This window comes from Cervus elaphus, chromosome 1, assembly GCF_910594005.1.
Source record: "Cervus elaphus chromosome 1, mCerEla1.1, whole genome shotgun sequence".
NCBI classification, from domain to species: Eukaryota; Metazoa; Chordata; class Mammalia; order Artiodactyla; family Cervidae; genus Cervus; species Cervus elaphus.
In genome coordinates this window covers 97,474,799-97,490,263 of record NC_057815.1, presented here as the reverse complement: position 1 = coordinate 97,490,263, position 15,465 = coordinate 97,474,799, and the positions used below count along the sequence as shown (strand labels likewise).

General features: G+C 41.5%; 1 protein-coding gene across 1 annotated transcript; it reads left to right on the top strand.

Annotated features, from left to right (window-relative positions):
- The first annotated feature begins 7,425 nt into the window (after positions 1-7,425).
- LOC122678311 (olfactory receptor 1440-like) lies at positions 7,426-8,370 on the top strand. Its single transcript, XM_043878988.1, has one exon. The coding sequence runs from the start codon at positions 7,426-7,428 to the stop codon at positions 8,368-8,370; it is 945 nt and encodes a 314-aa protein (XP_043734923.1).
- Positions 8,371-15,465: the final 7,095 nt, after the last annotated feature.

Sequence of the window (15,465 nt, the reverse complement as noted above, 5' to 3'; positions counted from 1 at the left end):
TATCCCAACGGGATTACTTGAATTATAACAGAAATGGAGGCGTTTGAGCCTAAGGAAGTGTCTGATGTGGGATTTCAGATATTAGCAAGTGGGTGGTGTGAGGAAGGAAGGGTAAGACGCCTCCCAAGCTGGGCCAAGGAGCCCCAGGCTGTCACCACCAAACACTCCCAGTCTTCCCCTGTTGAAGATTTCCAGTTAGCAAATACTTTGGGGGGAATAATCATATGGTTGTTCATTACTAATGTAACAACTCCCATTTTGGAGAGCTTACTGTGTGACCAGCACTCTTTCGGTGGTTTAGGCACTCAGTCGTGTCCGACTCTTGTGACCCCAAGGACCGCCAGGCTCCTTTGTCCATGGGATTCTCCAGGCAAGAATACTGGAGTGGGTTGCCATTTCCTTCTCCAGGGGATCTTCCTGACCTAGGAATCGAACCTGGGTCTCCTGAACTGCAGGCAAATTCTTTACCAACTGAGCTATGAGGGAAGCCCAGCACTCTATTACATGCTTTTAAAAAACTGATTTATTTGTTTATTGGCAGTGCTGGGTCTTTGTGGCTGTAGGGTTTCTCTAGTTGTGGTGAGTGGAGGCTGCTCTCTAGCTGCCATGTGAGGGCTTCTCACTGCAGGGGCTTCTCTCGTGGAACACTGGCTCTAGGGCTGCAGGCTTCAGTAGTTGTGGCCCGTGGGCTCAGTAGTTGCCGCGCCCAGCCCCTAGAGCACAGGCTCAATAGTTAGGGTGCAGGGGCTTAGCTGCTCTGCAGCATGTAGAGTCTTCCTGGACCAGAGATCACACTCATGTTCCCTGCATTGGCCCATGGATTCTCTACCGCTGGGTCACCAGAGAGGGCCTATATTACATACGTAGGTTTCCACAAACACCCTGTATAGTGATAAATTCTCCCTTACAGATGAAGAAAGAGAGGCACACAGAGATAAAGTGATTCGCCAAAAATCATGAAGTTGGTAAGTGATGGAGCCACATGTGCTGTACTTCTCCCTAACTCCGCTTATATTCATCAGAGAAAGTTGAAACTTTTGCTTAGTCTGAAAGAGAGTAGCCAGAGGGGCTTGAGGGTCTTCCCCGATGGCTCAGTTGGTAGAGAACCCGCCTGCAATGCATGAGACCCCGGGTTGATTCCTGGGTTGGGAAGGTCCCCTGGAGAAGAGATAGGCTACCCACTCCAGTGTTCTTGGGCTTCCCTTGTGGCTCAGTTGGTAAGGAATCTGCTTGCAAGCTGGGAGACCTGGATTTGATCCCTGGGTTGGGGAGATCCCCTGGAGAAGGGAAAGGCTACCCACTCCAGTATTCTGGCCTGGAGAAGTCCATGGACAGAGGAGCTTGGTGGGCTACAGTCCATGGAGTCCCAAAGAGTTGGACAAAACTGAGTGACTTTCACTTTCACTTTCAGAGGGCTTGATGTGATTTTATTCCAAAGCAATTTGATGGTGTTATTTTGCATAAATATACAATTTGCCAGCTTTTAAAAATATTAAAAATTATTCTTAGCTGCTACATTTGCAGACCTGAGGGATATTCATCATTATAATAGTTGATGTGGGAAAAAACTTACTTTAGCTAGAGTTTATACTGGGCCAGTGTGGCTTTTTGACCCACCTCTTCTGATTTTCTTTGTTTATACTTTTAAAAAGATCTTGAAATAGTAAACAACTTATAAATATAATTGAACAGTGCAATAATAATGACTAGAAAATTAAGATAGAGACTCAAATTTTATTTATTTACTTATTTTATTATTTTTTATTAAAGTATAGTTGATTTATGTGTTAGCAAAGCAATTCAGCAAAGTGATTCAGTTACACATATAGACATATTCTTTTCCATTATGGTTTATTACAGGATATTGAATATATTCCCTGTGTTGCACAGTAGGACCTTGTTCATCTATTTTTTGTGCACAGTAGTTTGTATCTGCTAATCTGAAACTCTTAACTTATACCCCCCATTCCCCTTTTGGTAACCATAAGATTGTTTTTTATGTCTGTGACTCGGATTCAGCTTCATAAATAAGTTCCTTTGAATCATATTTTAGATTCTCTATATAGGTGATATCACATAATATTTGTCCCTCTCTTTCTGACTTACTTCATTTAGTATAATAATTGTAGGGAAGGAGACACAAAATTTGCAGGATAGTATGATTTTTAAATTCCCAGCCCTGGAGCCAGCCTACCTGAGTGGTTACCAAGTCTGCTGCTTATTAGCACTGGGGCCCTGTGCAACTTCCTAACTTCATGTGTCTCATGTTAAAATAGAGTTGTAGTGAGGATTAAATGAGTTAGTATGTGTCTTAGAAGAATGACTAGGACAGTAAGTGTTCAATAAGTATTTAATAGAAATATAATTAATGGAGACAGAGATGAAAAGGTAGATATTTACGATACTGTGGCTCAGAAGGCAAAGAATCTGCCTGCAATGCAGGAGACCCAGGTTCAATCCCTGGGTCGGGAAGATCCCCCAGAGAAGGGAGTGGCAACCCACTTCAGTATTCTTGCCTGGAGAATCCCATGAACAGAGGAGCTCGGCGGGCTATAGTCCATGGGTCTCAAGAGTTGGACACAACTGAGCGACTCACACTAACCCTACATTCTAAAAGTTAAAGTTGATTTTCAGTCTGTCAATATCTGAACTCTTCTTATAATTAAAATGAGCATACCTCATTTGACATTGTCTAAGAATTTCAATAAGAATCAACATTTATTTCACATTTTGAAGACTTGTTTCTAACTTCATTTAGAGTCTAGTTAGGACTTAAAGGGCACAACATACTCTACCTCAAATATGAGGAGTGGGTGAGCTAAATAAACTCCCTGTCCAACTGCATGTAAGTGGGTCAGTTTGCTCTTTGAATTTGCTGAGTATGGGCTGCTCTCCTCCTCTTTCTTCCTCTGCCCTTCTTTCCTCCCTTCCTCCCTTTCTTTCTTCTCTTTTCCTTTCCTGCGTACAAGGAATAATAAAGAGTAATTAGCTATTAAAGATAGGACATACTTTTGTTTGCTAACTTAAGAAAGGTTACTTTGGGCCTCTCCCATGTCCAACTCTTTGGAACCCCAAGGACTGTATAGAATTCTCCAGGCCAGAATACTGGAGTGGGTAGCCTTTCCCTTATCCAGGGGATCTTCCCAACCCAGGGATCGAACCAGGGTCTGCTGCATTGCAGGCGGATTCTTTACCAACTGAGCTATCAGGGAAGCCCCTTAAATTGGGCAGTAGTTTTCTAAATTGTCACTGTGAACATTGCATATCACAATGACACATTTTGCTATATGAAACTGAAAGTGAGGTTGCTCAGTTGTGTCTGGCTCTTTGCAACCCCATGGACTGTAGCCTACCAGGCTCCTCCATCCATGGGATTCTGCAGGCTAGAACACCAGAGGGGGTCACCATTTCCTTCTCCAGGAGATCTTCCTGATTCAGGGATTGAACCCAAGTCTCCCACATGGCAGGCAGACGCTTTACCCTCTGAGCTACCAGGGAAGCTTGAAAGGCCCATCGTAAATCAACCTCCTTGAGAGCAACATCCTCAGATTCCAAGAGCAAGGTAGTCTCAGGATTTCTGAATCCCCTGGTCCCCGAGGCTGGTTTAGCAAAGGTCAAAAGGACAAGTAGTACCTGCCCACAGAAACACTCTGGGTATTTTTCCCACCTTATCTCCAGCTATCATCTTAGAGAAAATCAAATTCTGCTTCTCACTCTATAATAGACATTTTCCCCACATATATAATTTCCCCTTAAAATGGGATGATGATATTTCAGTGAATAAAAGAACCTCTTAAAATCCTTATTTGTCCCACAAGTGTGATTGCTTTCCAACATTAAAGAAAATCCATCATGGTTTTACATCATTTAAAGATTTATGCACCAATGGACATAATGATAACATATTATTTGGAAGCATCAGGTTCTTACAAAAGCTGTGGGATTCCTTCAACAAATGTGTGCCCTTGAGTATCTGAGCTGCTGAAGGTGCTACAAAAAATAGGTGTTGATTACGGTTTTGCTTTCCCAAGATAGAGCTACATTCTGATATTTAAACTGGATAACCAACAAGGACCTACTGTACAGCTCGGGGAATTCTGCTCAATGTCATGTGCCATCCTGGATGGGGGAGGGTTTGGGGGAGAGTGGACGTGTGTGTGTATGTGTGGCTGAGGCCCTTTGCTGTTCCCCTCAAAGCAGCAGGACATTGTTCATCCACTATGTCTCAAAACTAAGGGAAAAGTTTAAAGTTTGAAAAAAACCCCAACAGTTCACTGTCTCATGCACACTGAAGTGTGACTACACATTGAAATCTTCTGTAGAGTTTTAGCAAATATGATACTTGGCTTCTAGCCCCCAAGATGCTGGATTAATCAGTTTGATCAATTGGGCTTTAGAAAGTGTGCCAGATGATTCTAATGGACAGCCACGGTTGAAGCTCTGCTTTAGAGGAGTTATTTTCAGCCTGGGAAGACTGAGCTGCAGAAAGACTAGAAAGAAACCTGTGCGTGTCAGTCCCTGCCCTGCCTTTTTTATTACAATTTATTATCTGACTCCTGAATAGTTTATAAATATGCAATTCATTTCCAATTATGTTATTTCCCATAATTTTATTACTGATTTCAAATTAACCACAGTGTAGTCTGTGTCTTATCTTTGTGACCAACCTTTTAAAATTTGCACTTTAGAAGTTTCTCCCAGGGACTTCCTTGGTGGTCCAGCGGCGAAGACTCCACACTCCCAGCACAGGGGGCCTGGGTTTGACCCCTGGTCAGAGAGCGAGAGCCCACATACTGCAACTAAAGATCCTGGGCTCTGCAACTAAAACCTGGAGCAACCAAATAAATAAAAACAAATATTGAAAAAAAGTTTCTCACACACCAAATGAATATTAAAATGACATTAAGAAGATGTTACATATTGACTCCGCTTTGTGCACTACTTTATCCACGGCAGTTACTGTATGTAAACAGACCTAATGTAACTTCAAGTGAGCCTTATGAGATAAATTCTATTGTAATTATCTTTCTAGCTTTCAGATGAAGTCAATTAAGTAGGAGGATACCAATGTGTTTGGAGTCATAAAGCTCACAGTTGGCAGAGCCACATTCCGGAATACCTACGTCATATCTAAGACCGTGTTTTTAGTCACTACGTGAAACACAGGAGTTTTTTTTTTTTTTCCCTCAATTATTTTTATTAGTTGAAGGCTAATTACTTTACAATATTGTAGTGGTTTTTGCCATACATTGACATGAATCAGCCATGGATTTACATGTGTTCCCCATCCGGATACCCCCTCCCGCCTCCCTCCCCACCCCATCTCTCTGGGTCTTCCCAGTGCACCAGCCCCGAGCACTTGTCTCATGCATTCAACCTGGGCTGGTGATCTGTTTCACCCCTGATAGTATACTTGTTTCAGTGCTATTCTCTCAGAACATCCCACCCTTGCCTTCTCCCACAGAGTCCAAAAGTCTGTTCTGTACATCTGTGTCTCTTTTTCTGTTTTGCATATAGGGTTATCATTACCATCTTTCTAAATTCCATATATATGCATTAGTATACTGTATTGGTCTTTATCTTTCTGACTTACTTCACTCTGTATAATGGGCTCCAGTTTCATCCGTCTCATTAGAACTGATTCAAATGCATTCTTTTTAATGGCTGAGTAATATTCCATGGTGTATATGTACCACAGCTTTCTTTCCATTCGTCTGCTGATGGGCATCTAGGTTGCGTCCATGTCCTGGCTATTATAAACAGTGCTTCAATGAACATTGGGGTGCACGTGTCTCTTTCAGATCTGGTTTCCTTGGTGTGTATGCCCAGAAGTGGGATTGCTGGGTCATATGGCAGTTCTATTTCCAGTTTTTTAAGAAATCTCCACACTGTTCTCCATAGCAGCTGTGCTAGTTTGCATTCCCACCAACAGTGTAAGAGGGTTCCCTTTTCTCCACACCCTCTCCAGCATTTATTGCTTGTAGACTTTTGGATAGCAGCCATCCTGACTGGTGTGTAATGGTACCTCATTGTGGTTTTGATTTGCATTTCTCTGATAATGAGTGATGTTGAGCATCTTTTCATGTGTTTGTTAGCCATCTGTGTGTCTTCTTTGGAGAAATGTCTGTTTAGTTCTTTGGCCCATTTTTTGATTGGGTCATTTACTTTTCTGGAATTGAGCTTCAGGAGTTGCTTGTATATTTTTGAGATTAATCCTTTGTCTGTTGCTTCATTTGCTATTATTTTCTCCCAATCTGAAGGCTGTCTTTTCACCTTGCTTATAGTTTCCTTTGTTGTGCAAAAGCTTTTAAGTTTCATTAGGTCCCATTTGTTTATTTTTGCTTTGATTTCCAATATTCTGGGAGGTGGGTCATAAAGGATCCTGCTGTGATTTATGTCAGAGAGTGTTTTGCCTATGTTCTCCTCTAGGAGTTTTATAGTTTCTGGTCTTACATTTAGATCTTTAATCCATTTGAGTTTATTTTTGTGTATGGTGTTAGAAGGTGTTCTAGTTTCATTCTTTTACAAGTGGTTGACCAGTTTTCCCAGCACCACTTGTTAAAGAGGTTGTCTTTTTTCCATTGTATATCCTTGCCTCCTTTGTCGAAGATAAGGTGTCCATAGGTTTGTGGATTTATCTCTGGGCTTTCTATTCTGTTCCATTGATCTATATTTCTGTCTTTGTGCCAATACCATACTGTCTTGATGACTGTGGCTTTGTAGTAGAGCCTGAAGTCAGGCAGGTTGATTCCTCCAGTTCCATCATTCTTTCTCAAGATTGCTTTGGCTATTTGAGGTTTTTTGTATTTCCATACAAATTGTGAGATTATTTGTTCTAGTTCTGGAAACACAGGAGTTATAATCTCATTAACAATATCCTAAAATTTCCCAAGTATCTTTTAAGAAGGGCTTTCCAAATGTTATTATTCTTTCTTTTGTCTTTGTGATAGGTAGGTGGGTTAATATTGAAAAGTGTAATATCCTCTTTTTAAATTTAAAAAAATGAATTGGAAAAAATAAAATTAAATTTAAAAAAATGAATTGGAGTACCACTGCTATACGATGTGCCTTAGTTTCTGCTGCACGGCATGGCTCATCCGTATGTGTCCATACATCCCTTCCTCCTGAGCCTCTCCCCGACCCTTCTGCTACCCCACCCCACTGGGTCATCACAGCACCAGGCTGAGGTCCCTGGGCTACCCTCTGGTATGTGTGGGAACACCGACACACAGAACGATTAGTTAGGGGCAAAGTCAGCCAGGGTTATTTCTTTTAAAATTGTTCACTACTTCCCTTGATTCTGTGTTCAGTGTGGGTTGAAGGCAGTTTCTTCCCAAGGAAACTGCGGTAACAATTGACTTAAAGATTTATTCTTTTCCTACAGATCTGAGGATCTTTTCCTACAGATCCTACAGCCCCAAGGCGATGGCTGGAGGAAGGAACAGAACAACAATCACAGAGTTCATTCTCTTGGGGTTCTCTGAGTTTCCAAAGCTCACCGCTGCCCTCTTTTCAATATTCCTAGGGATCTACCTGGTGACAGTATCTTGGAACCTGGGGCTCATCGCCCTCATCAGGATGGACCCCCATTTGCACACGCCTATGTACTTTTTCCTCAGCAACCTGTCCTTGCTGGATACATGCTATGTTTCCACCATAGCTCCTAGAATGCTCTCAGACTTCTTCAGGAAGCATAAACTCATCTCCTTTACGGGCTGCACCATGCAGTACTTCTTTTTCTCTAGCCTGGGTCTGACTGAGTGCTGTCTGCTGGCGGCCATGGCCTATGATCGCTATGCTGCCATTTGCAGTCCTCTGCTTTACACAGCCATCATGTCCCCTACTCTCTGCCTGCAGATGGTGGCAGGATCTTGTATAACTGGATTCTTGGGCTCGTTCATTCAGTTGTGTGCCTTACTTCAGCTCCACTTCTGTGGACCAAACATCATCAACCATTTCTTCTGCGACCTGCCCCAGCTGCTAACCCTGTCCTGCTCGGACACCTTCTTCTTTCAAGTCATAACATCTGTGCTCACTGTCATCTTTGGGCTCACATCTGTCTTGGTTATCATGATATCCTATGGTTACATTGTTGCCACCGTTCTGAAGATCACTTCAGCTGAAGGCCGGTCCAAAGCCTTCAACACTTGTGCTTCCCACCTGATAGCTGTGACCCTCTTCTTTGGCTCGGGTATCTTTGTTTATATGTATCCTAATTCCGGCGGTTCCTCGAGCCAAAACAAGCTGGCATCTGTCTTGTACACTGTTATAGTCCCCCTGCTAAATCCATTGATCTATAGCTTGCGGAACAAGGAAATCAAAGATGCCCTCAACATATGGAAGAAGAGACTCTTTTCCTGGTGTTACTGACTATGGAATTTATTTCAGCTGTACGCTGTAGGAGAAATGTCAACTGAAACATTGATCCATACCTCTCCTAACTGCAGAGTGAGTTATAATTACTATCGTCTTCTGATGTAAACCCATGGCTGGCACGAGGAGAGGACAATACATGAGAAGTATCTGGAAGTTCATTATCTCCATGCTTCATCAGTGATGACCTAATATATCAATAGGTCAAGAAATTCACAAGCATTTTTGTAGCTAGTTATGATGATGTGAGTCTTCTACTTCAATGTTCCATCCTTTAGCATGCACTACCTCAAGCACCAATGGTGCCCGGGACCAAGTAGATCAAGGTTGCCAGGAGACCAGCAAGCCTCCCCCTAGCATTTCATTTTAGGCAGGACAGGAATCACTATTAGTACTGAGCTCTTCTAAAAAAGAACTTCCTAACTCATTCTGTTGGTTCTCTCATGTAACCTATTCTTTCACCTCTGGAAATCATGAATTCATTACTTCATTTACAGACTTGTTCACAGCAAAAATAAACATAAGGGATCAAAGATTTGTTAACTTCATACAAAAATAAATTTGTTGCAACAAGAATGCTCAACATATCTGTCATAGTTAAGATTTGGTTGATCAGTTGGCTTGTTAGAGACACTTAGACAATTTTTTAATCTGTTATTGCTATACAATCAGCTCTGTTCTTCCTTCTTCCCTGTGTAACCAAAGAAGGGAATTGGAAAATGGCCCTTTGCTGGTGAGGTGGTCCAGTGCCTGATTTTGGCACCTCAAACAATGTCTTTATGTTACCTTTTTGGTTGCTTTTTGCTTTTTAAGTGGACCAAGTCTCCACTAAGAAGTTGTTTTCCACATAATTTTGTTGTTGTTGTTGTTGTTTTCCCCATAATTAACAAATGGAAAGTGGTTGGTAAAATTAACTATAAGAAGCTGATACATGAGAAAAGTCTGGTACATGTACTCTGTACATGAGAAAGTCTAGATTTATCTATTTCCCTTGTAACCTTGGCTGGAGCTGTTACAAGATGTAAAGAAATACTCAAGTATTGAGGCTGGGACAGAAAGCATTCTTGTTTATCTTCTGGTAGGATTCTGATTTTCATAATCTTTAGGCTAGAAATGAAAAATATAATTCAGAAGACTACTCTAGGTAAAAGGCATTCTGTTCATTTCTCCTTTTATGTTCAGAAGGGAAAATTCAAAACCCCCAGGAGTAATCATGAAGTAAGAACTTAAAGCAAGTGTCGGACACCTGTAGGCACTACAGCTTTGAAGTTTCTGCTTCTAGGACTCCGTATTCCTGAATTACAGTTATTGGAGAGGATTTTGTCAAGGCAAGTTAGATGTATAGGATGGTAGACATAGGTTTGATCTAAAGTCTTCTTCAGCACTAACATCTATTAGTATCCCATTCAGATCTTCCTCAGCTTTAGCCTAATGACCAAGACTGGACTGGAGTTGAGACTAGACTGGAGTTGAGAAAGAAAAATAACTCATGAAATGCCACATATTTTGCCTGGTTGGATCCTTAACACTTTATGGCCAAAAATAATTATGATCTCCAATATACCTGCTTAAAATCAATGTCACAGCCAGCAGAGAAGTTTCATTATGTAAAATTTCAAATTGCTTCAATTACAAAAAAACATAATCTTCATGAAAGAGTGATAAGGTCCTTAAATAAGAGAAGCCTATTTACACAGAATACCTGGGTACCTTTTATTCTGACCTTCAAATGACCTGAAAGACATAGATGTTTAGGACATAGAATCCCTGTGCAGGAATTTCCCATGAATGATAAACATTCTGAGATTAATTAGTCATGACAGAGGCTGAGTAATTAGACAAACTCCTAAACAGTACTCTGTTCCTTCTTTTTGTAACTACATGAGATTAACATTTTTGTCTTAAAAATGAAACCAGGATAGTTTTTGTAAATTTGTACTAGGGGAAAGTAAAAAGACACTTGCTCCTTGGAAGGAAAGCTATGACAAACCTAGACAGTATATAAAAAAGCAGAGATATCATTTTGCCAACAAAGGTCTGTATAATCAAAGCTATGGTTTATCCAGTAGTCATGTACTGATTTGAGAGTTGGAGCATAAAGAAAGCTGAGCACCAAAGAATTGATGCTTCTGAACTGTGGTGTTGGAGAAGACTCTTAAGAGTCCTTTAGTGGACTGCAAGGACATCAAATCAGGATTGCTTAAAGGAAATTAATACTGAATATCCACTGGAAGAACTGCTGGTGAAGCTGAAATGCCAGTACTTCCTTCTCCAGGGGATCTTTCTGATCCAAGGATTGAACTGGGTCTCCTGCATTGCAGGCAGATTCTTTACTGAAAACTGAGAGAAAGGCAAATCAAAACTACAGTGAGGTACCACCAGTCAGAATGGCCATCACTAAACAGTCTAAAATAAAAAAATACTGAGAAGGATGTGGATAAAAGGGTACTCCTCCTGTATTGTTGATGGGAATGTAAGTTTGTGCAGCCACTGTGGAAAAGAGTAGGGGGGCGGTTCCTCAGAAAACTAAAAATAGAATTACCACATGATCCAGAAATCCCCCTCCTGGGCATTTATCCAGACAAAATTGTAGTTCAAAAAGATACACGGACTCCTATGTGCATTAAAGCCGTATACACAATAGCCGAGACATGGAAACAACTTAAATGTCCAACAGATGGCCAGATAAAGAAGATGTGATACAGATACACCATGGAGTATTACTCTGCCATAAAAAGAGCAAAGCAATGCCATTTGCAGAAACATGCATGCAACCAGAGGTTATCATACTAAGCAAAGTAAGTCAGAAATAATACCCTATGACATCATTTATATGTGGAATCTAAAATATGACACAGATGAACCTATCTATGAAACAGAACTAAAGAGCCTCTTGATGAAAGTGAAAGAGGAGAGTGAAAAAGCTGGCTCAAAACTCAATGTTCAAAAAATGAAGATCATGGCATCTGGTCCCATCACGTCATGGCAAAGAGATGGGTAAGCAATGGAAATAGTGACAGACTTTATTTTCTTGGGTTCCAGAATCACTGCAGACAGTGACTACAGCCATGGAATTTAGAGATGCTTGCTCCTTGGAAGAAAAGCTATGACCAGCCTACACAGCATATTAAAAAGAAGAGGCACTACTTTGCCAAGAAAGGTCCGTCTAGTGAGAGCTATGGTTTTTCCAGTAGTCTTGTATGGAGGTGAGAGTTGGATCATAAAGAAGATGGAGTGCTGAAGAATTGATGCTTTTGAACTGTGGTGTTGGAAAAGACTCTTGAGAGCTGCCTGGACTGCGAAGAGATCCAACCAGTCCATCCTAAAGGAGATCAGTCCTAAATATTCCTTGGAAGGACTGAGGCTGAAGTTGAAACTCGAATAATTTGGCCACCTGATGCGAAGAACTGACTCATTGGAAAAGACCCTGATGCTGGGAAATATTGAGGGCAGGAGGAGAAGGGGACGGCAGAGGATGAGATGGTTGCATGGCATCACCGACTCAATGGACATGAGTTTGAGCGAGCTCTGTGAGATGGTGAAGGACAGGGAGGCCTGGCGTGCTGCAGTCCATGGTGCCATAAGGCGTGCGTGCTAAGTCGCTTCAGTTGTGTCTGACTCTCTGCAACACTATGGACTGCAGCCCGCTGGGCTCCTCTGTCCATAGCTTTCTCCAGGCAAGAATCCTGGAGTGGGTTGCTGTGCCCTCCTCCAGGAGATCTTCCCGATCCAGAGATGGAACCCAAGTCTTTTATGTCTACCTGCATTGGCAGATGGGTTCTTTACCACTAGCATCACCTGGGAAGCTCACTTTAGCACAGAGAACTAAATTCAAAATCCTATGAGAAACTATAATGAATATTCAAAAAAATGTATATGTGTGTATAACAGAGTCACTTTGTGGTCCAGCAGTAATTAACACAGCATTGTAAATCAACTACATTTCAATAAATGAAGTGTATAAGTTTCAGACCCTTACAGTCTATGCTTAACCCAGCACCTTGGGCGTGCACTCCCCAGAGAGAGCCTTCACAAGCACTTTGTCCAGCCCAGCAGCACTGACCAGCTCCTCTCCTTGGTGAGTGAGGCACAGAGTTCCCACAGAGCCTTAGAGAATGGATAAATGGGAGATCATTTTTGAGCTCCCTTAGAGAGCCAGTGGTATTATTAGCAGCTGCTTCTGGGTGCCAGGATTTTGTGCTTTTTTTATTGCACTGTTCTCTGTTCTTCTAGCTTCCCTTGTATTTATTTTAAATTAAATTTAAAAGAATCAGAAGTGCCTGAGAGGGGTAGAGTGGAGCTAGAAAAACAAGCCCCTGAAGTCTTGTGTACTATCTGCCTGCTGGCTGCTCTACTGTGCTTAGACAGGATGTTCAGACTCCTTTTAGCCATTCAAAGGTCACCAAGAGCATCTTCTGAATATCTCTTATAAAATCACCAAAAAGATTTATTGGAGTTGGTGAAAATAACCTCTGATGCACAGCTGAGTGAAGAAAAGCCTCCAAACCATGCAAAGCAGGAACGCGAAGGCTCATTCCATGAAGCACATGCCTGTGATTGCAGTAATAAAGGTGCTCTCTTATTTAGATCTTTCTGTCTGATCTCACCATTCTGAGAGTTGTCCCATCCAGAATGAATGGATAAAGAGAAAAAAGCAAGTCTGTGACATGGGTATATTCATAAACAGAGAGAAGCAAGACTTAACAGGTAGCCTTGGAAAGTAAATAGCAGAAGGTGAATTATTGATGGAGCCACACCCTGATGAGATTGCAGTGAATAGCTTTACCCTTGGAGGGGAAGACAGAAATTATTTATTTGAAATAGGCATGACTATTGTAAGGATGAGTACCAGTACTGATAAACTCAGGAGCCAGAATGAGCCTAAGGGACTTTATCGTCATGGAAAACAATGGTAAAGGCAACCATTAAGAAGACCATATGTGCTGCACTCTAAAACTACAGAATTAGAGACTCCATACATAGTCTGTAACAGCACCTGGTGTTTCAGGTTTTTTTGGATGCTATCTCTGTCACCACAGGTACTTGGGGGGGCAGATACAAAACCCTAAACTCCATAAGCATGTGTTACTCTCCTTTATTCTCACAGCTGCGACATCTGCATCTTTCTGTGGGGGACCAAGGACTCATATCATCCCAAATAATAGACGAAGGACTGAAGCTTAGAGACTGAAGCACACTGTCTAAAATTACAGTGGGAATGCAAGTGAAGCACCAGTGTGCATAAGGGATCTTTTGTTGAGTGATGGAAATGTTCTAAAAGTGGATAGTGGGGATGATTTCAGTCTACTAAAATTATCACACACTTAAAATGGATGGATTTATGATATGTGAGCTATACTTTAACAAAACTCCTGAAAATAAAAAAAAATGAGAAGAAAAAAAATTAATATCTTGAAGCAAGACCTGGCTAAAAGACTGTGACAATGTCCTGTTCTATTCTGAACCACAGAAATGAATTTAGAATGACAGTTTTCAATCATCAGGCCCAGCAGATGTTCAAACACTCTTCCATTTAGCCAGCATTTAGTGCACACTTACTAACAGGCTAAGTGATGAGAGAGAATGAGTAATCACACTGGGGCTTCCCTGGGGCCTCAGTGCAGAAGAATCCACCTGCCAATGAGGGAGACCTGCGGGAGACTTGCAGGAGACGCGGTTGGATCCCTGGATTCAGAAGATCCCTGGAGAAGGACATGGCAACCTACTCCAGTGTTCCTGCCTGGAGACTCCCATGGAGCCTGATGTGTGGTCACAAAGGGTCGGACATGACTGAGCGACTAAAGAGCAGCGACTTCCCTAGGAATTTCACTCTCTAGTAGGGGACATGCTGCAAAAATGATTTCAATGTGATGTGATAAAATGCAAAATCAATAGTACATGTAAAGGAAGTGACATTTTTGAATCCTGTCTGTAATGTTCAAGGAGTTCATGATCTGAGCCACAGTCAGCTCCCGGTCTTGTTTTTGCTGACTCTATAGAGTTTCTCCATCTTTGGCTGCAAAGAATATAATCAATCTGATTTCACTGTTGACCATCTGGTGATGTCCACATGTAGCATCTTTTCTTGCGTCATTGGAGAGGGTGTTTGCTATGATCAGTGCATTCTCTTGGCAAAACTCTATTAGCCTTTGCCCTGCTTCATTCCATACTCCAAGGCCAAACTTGCCTGTTACTCGAGGGATCTCTTGACTTCCTACTTTTGCATTCCAATCACCTATGATGCAAAGAGCATCTTTTTTGGGTATTAGTTCTAGATCTCGTAGGTCTTCATAGAATCGTTCAACTTCAGCTTCTTCAGCATTATTTTTTGGGCATAGACTTGGATTACAGTGATAATGAATGGTTTGCCTTGGAAGTGAACAGAGATCATTCTGTCATTTTTGAGATTGCATCCAAGTACTGCATTTCAGACTCTTTTGTTGAAATGGCTACTCTATTTCTTCTAAGGGATTCTTGCCCACAGTAGTAAATATAATGGTCATATGAATTAAATTTGCCCATTCCAGTCCATTTTAGTTCACTGATTCCTAAAATGTTGATGTTCACTCTTGCCATCTCCTGTTTGACCACTTCTAACTTACCTTGATTCATGGACCTAACATTCCAGGTTCCTATGCAATACTGCTCTTTACAGCATCGGACCTTGCTTCCATCACCAGTCACATCCATAACTGGGCATTGTTTTCACTTTGGCTCTGTCTCCTCATTCTTTCTGGAGTTATTTCTCCACTCTACTCCTTATTGAAAAATTCAGACTTAAAATGAAGAAAGTAGGGAAAACCACTAGACCATTCAGGTATGACCTAAATCAAATCTCTTACAATTATACAGTGAAAGTGAGAAATAGATTCAAAGGATTAGATCTGAGAGAGAGAGTACCTGAAGAACTCTGGACAGAGGTTCGTGACATTGTACAGGAGGCAGGGATCAAGACCATCCCCAAGGAAAAGAAATGGAAAAAGGCAAAATAGTTGTCCCAGGAGACCTTACAAATAGCTGAGAAAAGAAGAGAAGCAAAAGGCAAAGGAGATAAAGAAAGATATACTCATTTGAACATAGAGTTCCAAAGAG

What these genes read in the sequence shown, in the direction of transcription:
- LOC122678311 (XM_043878988.1), top strand. Translation starts at nt 7,426, where the DNA reads ATGGCTGGAGGAAGGAACAGAACAACAATCACAGAGTTCATTCTCTTG.